Source organism: Oncorhynchus keta, chromosome 13 (genome assembly GCF_023373465.1).
Source record: "Oncorhynchus keta strain PuntledgeMale-10-30-2019 chromosome 13, Oket_V2, whole genome shotgun sequence".
Lineage (NCBI taxonomy): Eukaryota > Metazoa > Chordata > Actinopteri > Salmoniformes > Salmonidae > Oncorhynchus > Oncorhynchus keta.
In genome coordinates, this window is record NC_068433.1 from 37,700,927 (window position 1) to 37,713,316 (window position 12,390).

A 12,390-nucleotide genomic window follows, 5' to 3' on the forward strand; every position below is an offset into this window, starting at 1 on the left:
CTGTGAATGTTCTGGTCTAGTCTTTACCTTCTTCACTTGTGTTGAGAGTTTCAGCGTTTCTAACCATTTCGTAACGTTCAGCTCCCACTGTACGTCGGCTGGTCTGTATAGTTTAAAACATTTTCAGTTGTGTAGCCACTGCTCCACGCTGTCTGGTCTCAGTACAAAGTTTCTAACCATTTCAACGTGTGGACCACAGCCTCATGTCTTCTTGGTCTTATAGTTTTAACCATTCGTGACGTCTGGTTTACACCGTCCGTCTGCTTGGTCTCAATGGTTGGTTATTCAAGGTTCAGCTCCTGACCACTTTACATGCCAGTAGCAACCCGGCAAGTTTTGGTCTGTATGTTGATTCTTAGCGAGTCCTTTTAAGCACTCTGGCCAAAGTGGCGTTCCGTCATGCGGTCACGAACTCTGAGCTCACTTGGGCATGGCTTCTGACTGGGCACAGTTTATAGGAAAAGCAATTATCTCATTTATAAGGCCAAAATCACATTGCTATCTTCACAAAAGTATTTACATATTTAATCATATATTTTAGTCTCCTCAACTTGCTCTATTTTCATATTATTCATTACAATATTTAGTTGAGGTTTAGGGTTCAGTGAATGATTTGTTCCAAATTCAATGCTTTTAGTTTTTGAAAAATTCAGGATAAACGAAGTCCTTGCCACCCATTCCGAAACTAACTGCAGCTCTTTGTTAAGTGTCGTGGTAATTTCAGTCGCCTCTGGTAGATGTCGTGTATAGTGTTGAGTCATCTGCATACATAGACACACTGGCTTTACTCAAAACCAGTGGCATGTTGTTAGTAAAGATTGAAAAAAGTAAGGGGCCTAAACAGCTGCCCTGGGGAATTTCTTATTCTACCTGGATTTTGTTGGAGAGGCTTCCATTAAAGATCACCCTCATTAGTGACCATGCTTTTACATTAGTGACATTTTTTTACTCCTGCACTAAACAATAAAATGATGTGCAATATGTCAATGTTACCTACAGAACATGTTTATTTTATTTTTACCCCACTTTTCTCTCAATTTCGTCATATCCAATGATGATCTTGTCTCATCGCTGCAACTCCCCCCTCGGGAGAGGCAAAGGTCGAGCCCGCTTGACCCGGAAGCCAGCCACACCAAAGTTTCGGAGGAAACACCGTACTGCAGGCACCCGGCACGCCACAAGGAGTCGCTAGAGCGTGATGAGACAAGTAAAGCCCCTCTGGCCCCTCCCCTAACCCGGACAATGCTGGGCCAATTGTGCGCCACCCTATGGGACTCCCGGTCACGGCCAGCAAACCCGGGTCTGTGGTGACGCTTCAAGCACTGTGATGCAGTGCCTTAGACCACTGCGCCACTCGGGAGGCCCCCCAGAACATTACACTTAACCATTAATATCCAGAATAGTACGGCATATTCAGTATTGAGTCAGACAGTAGAATACAGTGCAGATAGAGTACAGTATGATACAGTAGTAGAGTAGGGAGTACTCACAGGTGTCTGTTGCAGGTGGAGTTGACCATTGAGGGGTCAGTAGTGTGGAGGGTGACAGGAGGGGTGTGTTGGGCAGACAGCAGAAACCCAATGGCCAGCAGAGACAGACTCAGACATGTACCTAGGAGAAACAACACAGTCATACACATACAGTCTAAACAAACAGTGTACTGCTTTAGACATAATATGGGTTACTACTAGTGCCTGTGTAGTTACATGTATTACAATTTCACATAGTCCATGTAATTCCATTCAAATCTATCTGTGGAGCTATCTGTGAAACGTATACTGTGATCCAATATGCCTATTCACATACACTAAATGTGTCCCTGAATCATCAGGATCCATGCGTTCATCTTTACCCTGACCCTCTGACCCTTACCAATGATGCTCCCCAGGGTGAGTTTCCTGCGGCCAACCCTCTCCACTAGCCACACCCCCAGTAGGGTGAACAGAAAGTTGGTGAAGGCTGTGACCCCAGCCAACCAGATGGCCACCTTGTCATCCCGCACTCCCGACATCTGCAGGATGGTGGCGCCGTAGTACCTGCACAAAGAGGAGAAGGTGTTCCATCAGTCAAAAGAACCATGGAGAAAGAGAGAGAATTTGGCCCATCTTGATATAATGTATCTCTATGGTGGTGCCGCAGAACCTGCACACAGAGGACAGGATATGGTCATCATCAGACACTACATGGCTACCATGTAAAGAGAGAGTTTGGCTAAGTTTGACACTAGCTGGACGCCATGTTGATGCACAAAGACAATAGGGTGGTGGCCACTATCTGGCCATGCTGGAAAGAAGAGCCAGGTAGTAATGTCCTTCTGGAATGGCCATCTACAGACTATTGAGGACAGGACAGGAAACTCAAAGGTCATTTCAATTGTGTGTTGTATTGCATTGGATTGTCCCTCTCATGCCAATAAAGCTTGAGAGAGCGAAACAGAACTAGGAAACAGATTGAAAAGAGACAGATCATCATGTACTAATGATTCTCTCCATAGAGAAGAGGTACACTCCATTATGTTCTTTAGTTGAGTGACCACCAATCAATCACTGGTGAGGCAATCAACCCTAAATAGACACAATGAGCCGAGTCTCCATCCATCCACCCCCTTCACTCGTGTCTGCATGTGTCCCAAATGGCACCCTAATCCCTACATAGTGCACTACCTTTGTCCAGAGCCCTATGGGTCCTGGTCGAAAGTAGTGCACTATTTAGGGTGCCATTAGGGACGCACACACTCTGGTGTCACTGTCTAATTAAAGTGGCACTTTTCTGCCTGGAGGATGCTGAACTCTTCAACTAGGCAGATTACACCTCATCAAGCTCGACAGACAGGGCCTCTAAACATTCTCTCCTTGACTTGCTTCATTGCTAGGGCGCCAGGTGATAGAGACGGGGGAGGAAGATCCTAGCCCTGTGGAACTTGTAGACGCCCAGAGAGCTGCTCAAGGTAGAAGTTGTACACAGATCTAGGATCAGATTACCCTACAGTGGCTGACAAAAAGAACTCGGACCGCACATCAGTGGTTAAGGGAAACTACGCCGCTCTCTGATCAACCCTCTCCCTGCCTCACAAGGCAGCATCCCAGCCTCTGTAGAAAAACACTGTCTGCTCTCCAGGTTAAATGAGAAAATACAGACACTCTGAACGCAACGCAACGATTCGTACCAAAAAAAGACGAGAGGAAAACATTCATTAAAAAAGTGAAAAATAAAAGGCATTCCCTTTCCTTTCTCTCTTGCTCCCTCACTTTGTCACTCATTCTCTGCAGAGAGTAGTGAATTAGCATTTTGTTTTTCCCATCTCTAAAAAAAGCATCTGCACCCGTCTGCTCTTTTTCAAAACAAAACACTCCTACCGATTGCCTATTTGCATAAATCTTTCCTTTCTGTAAGTCAGCCAACATGTTTCTCAACTTGAGACTAACTTCAATACTTCAGAGTTAAAGTACAGGTGTAAGGGGTCACGAGGACCACACACAGGGTCAATAAAAGTCAAGCAAAGCCCACAGCAAGGGCAATAACCACATGCAGCGATGTAACATGTTGGGCGGAAGGCAACAAAGCCACCTGATTTCTGTCTCGCTTCTCAGAGGCTTTCAATCTCAGTATGCATCTGCCCACACACACACATAAACATAGTATGACTGATAAGGGGTTTGTAGTAGCATCGGGTGTAAAAGCTCTCTGCAGTAGAGGCCCGCTAAGCTCCATCTCAGGTCTGAATCAAATTGATTAAGAAGCAGCAATGCCAGCTGGAAGGGAAGCACAGCTAACCAGCCCAGTCAGCTACCCTCTGCTCTAACAGAACACAGCATCACCACCACACCACATCCACAACAAACATGATATAACCAGCTACAAAGAGTGCTGTAAATAAGTGTACTGTGAAACACTTCAAACATGGCATCCAAATACTGCCATAATACAGACTATTGGGTGGAAACCACATGGTGCCAGTGAAAAATCATAGTCTCAAACAGAGTTTGCCAAATTGTGTGTATCTTTAGGTTCTGGGTTCATTCCAGAAATGTGGAATAAAATGGATTTCTTTTTGTGGGTGAGACCCCCTCCCAGGCCACTTGCAGAGGGAAGAATTAACCTTCCCCAGACTCTTTTAACGATGAAGCTGCAGGTTCATTCTTGGACTCCCGGGGAGCTCACAGCCCAATTACATAAATGACACTGCCCACTAAAACATTCTGCTAACAACATACCATGTGGCCCTCTATCACAGGTGGTGAGATGGACAATGGCGATGATACTGTACATTGTAGATAATAACAGCCTGTGCTAATTGAAATGGCTGTGTTCGATTTGTAATTAAACGTAATACATTTTAGACCAGGGTAACTACTCTGAACTGGACACAGATGGCAGTACAGATGTCATTTGTCATCTCTGACCAGTCTGGAAGGTCTCAGACACTCAAAGCTGTCATTCATTAAAAAAAAAAACATTCAAATGATATAGCCTATGTATGACGACCGGAGTGGACGAGAAGTCTGAAGCTCTGTAGCCAAAACTGCTATTAATCCAACAACTAAAAAACACCCAGGGTTTTATCTTTGATACATAATTGGTCAATTTGAACTTGAACAAATTCAGAGTTAGCCTACAATTACAGTTAATTTGTACTGAATTTTGAATAGCCTAATAATAGGGCGATAGCCTAATTAATAGGCTGACACATTACCTTTAGCTACAGAGTATCTCACTACCATGTGTCTCCATCTGCTCCCCCTCTCTCCATCATTCCTTTCTGCAGCATGCAGAGAGAGGGGTTGCCAACACCTTAATGTAAACATGTTACTCTAGATGTTCCAGAACAGATTTCACTTGCTTTCCCAAATCAAGCACTGGGTAGCTACAGGAACAGGGTTGGAGAGCCCATGGCATACAGAGTTTTGGGCGGAATATCACCTGTCACGAAGCAAAGTAACCGGAGTTAGCTACCTGACATGAGTGAAACGAACCGGCCCCTATTCACTATTCGAGTTTAAATACGGATTAAATGTATTTTTTCTCTTGTCACTGTTCCTGCCCATTTGATAATGGGTCATTCTAAATCGAAACAAATTTGACATATTATTTTTTTAATTTGAATTTTACCCCCTTTTTCTCCCCAATTTCGTGGTATCCAATTGTTAGTAGCTACTATCTTGTCTCATCGCTACAACTCCCGTACGGGCTCGGGAGAGACGAAGGTCGAAAGTCATGCGTCCTCCGAAACACAACCCAACCAAGCCGACTGCTTCTTAACACAGCGTGCATCCAACCCGGAAGCCAGCCGCACCAATGTGTCGGTGGAAACACCGTGCACCTGGCGACCTTGGTTAGCACGCACTGTGCCCGGCCCGCAACAGGAGTCGCTGGTGCGCGATGAGACAAGGATATCCCTGCCGGCCAAACCCTCCCTAACCCGGACGACGCTAGACCAATTGTGTGTCGCCCCACGGACCTCCTGGTCGCGTGAGACTCTGGGCGCGAACCCAGAGTCTCTGGTTATTAAAAGACAATATTAAATTGAGAATAGTCTGTTGAGTGAAAATATGATAACTTGACAGGAGAACAGTGTGTGCAGCCTGAGGCAAGGAACAGAGCACAATCTTTTGTGTGACTTTCGCAAAACATCAATAGCCTAAAGTTGCATCATGCAGCTTATATATCTTTTGACTTCTAAGGAATTTTATGGTTTGTATCATTCACAACTAAAGTTGCCAAATAACTCTAAATCTAGGGTATAGGACCTGTTTCAAATCATCACTTCTATGCTCAAAATAGCCACTTCATATGTGCACTCTCGCTCTGAATGGGAAAAATATCCTTTCTATTTTATTCAGCTAAGTTCAGTTATAATCTTCTTATTATAAAATAATTTAACATAACATAATGGCAAGGGACTTATGAGAATGTCTTGTCAGCAAAATGAACAAGCCTACAGCCTATGACATGGCACATAGCCAGATAACAATCAGTAGGTAAACTCATATTCTGTTCTTTTGAAATACATTTTCTTCGTATCATAATGTTTCTTTAACTTCTTTGGGCTAGGGGGCAGTATTTGGATGTCTGGATGACAAGCGTGCCCAAAGTAAACTGCCTGTTACTCAGGCCCAGAAGCTGGGATATGCTTATAATTGGTAGATTTGCATAGAAAACACTCTAACGTTTCTAAAAAAAACTGTTGAAATAATGTCTGTGAATACAGAAAACTGATATGGCAGGAAAACCCGAGGACAAACCATCCAGAAAAAAATATTCAGCCCACCATTGATTCCTATGGCTGTCATTTATATGGCTTCCACTAGATATCAACAGTCTTTAGAAAGAGTTTCAGGCTTGTTTTTGGAAAAAAATAGTTAGAATTTGTAGTTTTTCTAAGTGACTCCCATTTTGGCTGTAGTGTTGTTTACGCGTTCTGGTGAATGCGCATACTTTGTTGTTTATCTCCGGTAATGACAATAACGATTCTCCGTCTTAAATTTGATTGTTTATTTACGTATTAGGGTACCTGAGGTTTGTGATGTATCTGGGACCTTTTGGAGTGCCAACAGAAGAAGATCTTCAAAGGTAAGTGATTTATTTTATCGCTATTTCTGACTTTCATGGCGTATCTGCCTGGTTGGAAAATGTTTTTAATGCTTTTGTGTGCTGGGCACTGTCCACAGATAATAGCATGGTGTGCTTTCGCCGTAAAGCCTTTTTGAAATCTGACACGGCGGCTGATTTAACAAGAAGTTAAGCTTTTAACTGATGTATGACACTTGTATTTTCATGAATCTTAAATTTTACTATTTCTGTCATTTGAGTTTCGCACTCTGCAATTTCACCGGAAGTTGTCGAAATGGGACGCTAGCATCCCAATGATCCGCAAGAAGTTAAACCTGCCTAAAATAAATAATGGATTTACTGTGATGGTGTATATTCAATTCAAATGTAGATGTTCCAAAGGCGGCATCAGCAGCTTGCATGCGTGGAGGCCTAGAGATGCTAAACGTGTTTATGTTAATTAATGCTCAATTACCGTGAGACTGCATGGACACAATAACAGACTTACCACAGTGTGATAATATGGATCAAAGCTGAGAGAGAGAGAGAGAGAGAATAAAGAAAAGAGGAGAGAATTCTTGTTCTCAGTATGGGAGGAGGAAAAAAATGTAAAGCCAGTTCCATTCACCATGGTAACCACCATCTTTAATAAGTGATATCTAGTAATAGGTCAGAAATATGCCATGGACATGTTCAATTACAACCCTCTAACACACTCTTCCGCACACGCACACCCTTCTGCACCCCACAATTGCACACCCCTCTACATCCATCTATAGCCCTGTACATCTGATGTCTGTGGGGATCACTTGGGCCAAGTGTAGGACAGGGACAAATACACAGGACTGTTCCATATATTGGTCTGAGAGTGAACTCTGGAATGCAAATAGTACAAGACACCACAAGACGCCATACAGCTAAGAGAAAGACAGGAAGATGGAGAAGAGACGAGAGGTAGATAGACTGAAACGGATGTGGAAAGTGACTGAGTGACTGAGTGAGAGTCATCAAGTGTAATAATCAAGTATTCCACTGCATTAGCTATGGTGCTTATGCTCAAATTGTGCGGCAACGACTGCTGTAATGCATTTTCAAGCTGTTACGCTGTGTCTATTACATTATTACATTCTCTCAGTGTGAGATTGTGCACTTATGCAAGTATAACAAGCTCAATAGGAACATCACAGTGGAGTGGAGAGACAAACAAATCATTACATAAACAAGAAACACATATCTCCTACTTGAGATGTTAGGAAAAAAGTGTAGCTAGATAAACATTGGCTGACTTTGATTGGGTTTGAAGGAGGACACACAAGCTGGCTCTTGAAAACCAAAACACACAAGGTGACATGGTAGACTGTAGATTGTGTAAATACACAAAAACACAACAACTACAACATGAACAAGATTCCAGTGTGCCACCAACACGGACCCCTTGACCTTCTCCAAGATGATCCAAGATCAAAGATCAAAGATCCAAGATGGAGGTTATGTAACAGAGTGGCACCCTATTCACTATAGGCTCTGGTCAAAAGCAGGGCACTATATAGGGAATATAGTTCCATTTCAGATTGTGCCAGTGGCTGTATGTAATGTGAGAGGAGCAGGCAGAAGGTGTGAAATGGCCTTCAGAACCTCTGTTCTAAAAATAGAACTTGCACTCTGTCTGCACTCCACCGGCTATCCTCTGTAGTATACTCACTTCACACCTTTCTCCTCTCTCCACTCCGACATGAAGACAAGGTGACAACACAGATGTCAGAGAGAGGGGAGGAAGAGAGAGTGGACGAGGGGAAAGAGGGGTATGAGGAATGGAACGTCAGGGTGGAAGGGAGAAGGATGGAAGTGGTGTCTGAAAGAGACATGTTTGTGTGCACTCACCTCTGAGGCTTGGCTGCGCGGGCAAAAGAGAGATAGGTGGATGAGAGGAAGAAAATACAGAGAGGAGTGGGCCTGTACGTGTTTGTGTGTGACCTGGAGTTAATCACATGGCCAGGAAGAACTCCTGTACAATGAATTCTACTCATAAGAAAGAAAACGTTTCCCCCTTACCTCTCCTCCCCTCTCGCCTTCATCCTCACCCCTCTGCTCCCCCTCTCACCTCTCTCTGACTACCTGTCGTGCTCCAGTCCATTTCACTCTAAAAGGTGAGAGGGACATAAAATTGTTCACTTACGGCTGACATTTACAAATGCATTACTGGAGCTTCATTGAATATGCTCCCGATTGTAAAGGATTAAAGAGGGAAAGAGAGAGCTAGCTGAAAAGCCCACTCCTTCCCAAGAGATAGATTCTGGGTCCCAAATGACACCCTATTTCCTACATAGCGCACTACTTTTGACCAGTGCTGCGAGGGCTCTTGTCAGAAGTAGTGCAGCCAGAGAAAGGTACTTGGAGGGTCTAAGGACTCAGCAAACAATAACACCATCAGAGCTCCTTTATTAAGGCTGGCTATGCTGTTAGCTGACATAAAGACTAAACAAGATGATATTGTTTGGAAAGGTCATGATGGCCTGATCGTTAAAGCGGATGGATGCATTGGCAGCCTCAGTGTGACACGAGGAGTGTGCATTTGTGTATGTGTGTGTGTCAACTCAAATCAAATATTCGTCACGTACACTGTTTACAGCAGGTATAAAAATTTCAGCAAAATGCTTGTGTGCTTGCTCCCATAACATTGCAGTACAATAATCAATAATAAGAGTAAAAAAATACTAATTATAATAATAATAGTATAGGTAGTATGCATAGTATTTACAAATATATTGGATAGTGTTTGGGTCACGCAGTTGAATAGATCGTGTATACTAGAGAAGCAGCGTTGACCGTGTGTGTGTGTGTGTGTGTGTGTGTGTGTGTGTGTGTGTGTGTGTGTGTGTGTGTGTGTGTGTGTGTGTGTGTGTGTGTGTGTGTGTGTGTGTGTGTGTGTGTGTGTGTGTGTGTGTGTGTGTGTGTGTGTGTGTGTGTGTGTGTGTGTGTGTGTGTGTGTGTGTGTGTGTGTGTGTGTGTGTGTGTGTGTGTGTGTGTGTGTGTGTGTGTGTGTGTGTGTGTGTGTGTGTGTGTGTGTGTGTGTGTGTGTGTGTGTGTGTGTGTGTGTGTGTGTGTGTGTGTGTGTGTGTGTGTGTGTGTGTGTGTGTGTGTGTGTGTGTGTGTGTGTGTGTGTGTGTGTGTGTGTGTGTGTCGCGATGAGAGGACCAGCTATCACATCCCTAACCAATAACCACTCATGACTGGGAGTTCAATGGCACAATCATTTAAACACATTGATACTCACAGACAGCACACTAACCAGGTAACAATAATGCAATAATACCAATGCAAGAGAGGGAGGAGGGGAGGGAAAGAGAGAGAAACAAGAGAGATAGAAAGCATAGGGGCCATAAGAGCACTCAGAGAGAGCGAGAGAAAGGGAGAGAGAGACATGGAGAGATGGAGGCGAGAAATGTCTCTCTTGGGAACTGGCCTATTTCTCTCATGAAAGGAGACGAATGCATTATCACACTCATGTCGAATGCTGCTGAACAATGAGACGCACAGAGACAAGAGTTCACTAAACACAGAGAACACCAGGATGCTGCTCAACTCTGCTCAAGCCTGTACAACTACACTAACAAACACGGTGACGCCTACACACCTCTAAAGGAAAACAACAGCAACTACTGTATGTTAGTGTCCAGAGTTTTTCCTGGTCAGGTGGGCCAGACAGTCAATAAAACGAAACAAGTACCACAACAAACTCATAACAGTCTCCGAAAATGAACTACAACAGCAAAAGCAACACACACCACAACAACATAAACTTTGACACACTTAGAGAAGATAATAAAATAACAATTAGCACATCTAAAAAAATATAAAAAAATAGGTTGTTGTGGATGGGTGTTATCGTGTGTGAATATTACCATAGGCTAATTACACACAGCTATGTGATAAGCGGCATGAGGCCTTTCTACTATGATAGCCTACAAGCTGCTTATCAACTATAAGAAATACACAACAGACTGTCATCAGTCATCAAGGGCAATACAAGGGTGACACACACAGAGACAGACACAAACACACACGAAAGACTGGACCTTTACAGCTCTCCTCCCAGGCTGTCCAGCTGAGTCACTAGTTTAATTGGCATGTCTCAACATCTCCAATATGACATTTCTATAGCTGACCATCTGTCTGCCAACTGCCCCCTGTAAACAAACATGGTCACATAAAAACTAAATTATACACTAAAATGTGACAAACCAAAAGATTAAGAATAGAAACAATATAATATGAAAGGTTACCCTATGCTGGTTAATTCCAAATCATGTATAATTTTACAGTAATAAATACAAACTTTGAAATATACTGTAAGTAATCTGTGTACATGAGTATCATGTTGAGACCAGAGCAAAACATGGCCAATGTTCAGTGACACCGTCACTAATTGACATTGTTAAATTATGGATGGATCAACAACACCTGTGGCCTCGGCTGTGCTCTCATGCTTAACTTCTGGCAGAGGAGAAACAGACAGATGACCTTCCCTCTTGGCCCCTCATTCTCTCATTAATTCTCTCTCTTTCCCTTTATCTCCCCCCTCTCTCTCTCTGTCCACTTCTTAAATCACCTTACTCTCTCTTCTGCCTGCATGTAACTCTACCTCCCTCCCACACCTCCCTCTCTCTCCTACAGTGACCTTTGCGTGCTGGATAATCGAATCATTATGATTCCAGATCTAATAGAAAGAGGACACATCCTCACTGACAAGACAGGCCAGTTCATTATTGTGGCTCACAATGACAGACAGACAAATAAACGGACGGGCAGAGAGAGAGAGAGAGAGAGAGAGAGAGACAGAGAGACAGAGAGACAGAGAGACAGAGAGACAGAGAGACAGAGAGACAGAGAGACAGAGAGACAGAGAGACAGAGAGACAGAGAGACAGAGAGACAGAGAGACAGAGACAGAGACAGAGATAGAGACAGAGAGAGAAAGAGCCAGAGAGAGAAAGAGCCAGAGAGAGAGAGAGCGAGAGAGAGAGCCAGAGAGAGATAGAGAGAGCCAGAGAGAGAGAGAGAGCCAGAGAGAGAGAGAGAGAGAGAGAGAGAGAGAGAGAGAGAGAGCCAGAGAGAGAGAGAGAGAGCCAGAGAGAGAGAGAGAGAGAGCCAGAGAGAGAGAGCCAGAGAGAGCCAGAGAGCCAGAGAGAGAGAAGAAGCCAGAGAGAAGAGCCAGAGAGCCCAGAGAGAGAGCCAGAGAGAGAGAGAGAGAGCCAGAGAGAGAGAGAGAGAGCCAGAGAGAGAGAGAGAGAGCCAGAGAGAGAGAGCCAGAGAGAGCGAGAGAGAGAAGTCCACAAGGAACCACAAACATATCCCAAACTGCCATAAAATCGGCACATCCTGGGAGACCTTAAGTCCATAAGAGATATGCATCAATACATCTCTCATCCCGACGCTCTCTGGCAGGTGGAGACGTCAATCCGACAGCACTCTGAGTTCAGTTCACAACTGTGTGTGTGTGTGTGTGTGTGTGTGTGTGTGTGTGTGTGTGCTGTGCTGTGCTGTGCTGTGCGGTGCTGTGCTGTGCTGTGCTGTGCTGTGCATACTTGTATCTATTAGTCTGCTATAAGAGTGTGCCTGAGAGGAACCGAAGCTGGGATACTGGCTGAACAGCATTTAGAGTAATCTCTTCGTGACAGGGTCGGAACAAAGAAAGAGGTACTCAGAGTGGGTGACAGGATTCATACCATATGAAACTCTTCCAAAGCATCTTAGGAAGAGGAATCATGCTATTTCATTTGAGGGCTGGGCAGAGGATGAGTAAGTAACACAAACAGGTCTGAGTTGAACAGAGGATGAGGGA

The 12,390-nt window shown here is 44.0% G+C and overlaps 1 protein-coding gene across 2 annotated transcripts in view; it reads right to left on the reverse strand.

Annotated features, from left to right (window-relative positions):
* LOC118392268 (proton myo-inositol cotransporter-like) overlaps positions 1-12,390 on the reverse strand; it is a 65,119-nt gene that overhangs the window by 13,772 nt on the left and 38,957 nt on the right. For both annotated transcript variants that reach the window (XM_052460079.1, XM_052460078.1), the window contains 2 exons: positions 1,873-2,036; positions 1,491-1,611 (listed from right to left, as the gene is read on the reverse strand). In XM_052460079.1, the coding sequence (XP_052316039.1) occupies positions 1,491-1,611; positions 1,873-2,036 (285 nt within the window). The remainder of the gene's footprint in view (positions 1-1,490; positions 1,612-1,872; positions 2,037-12,390) is intronic.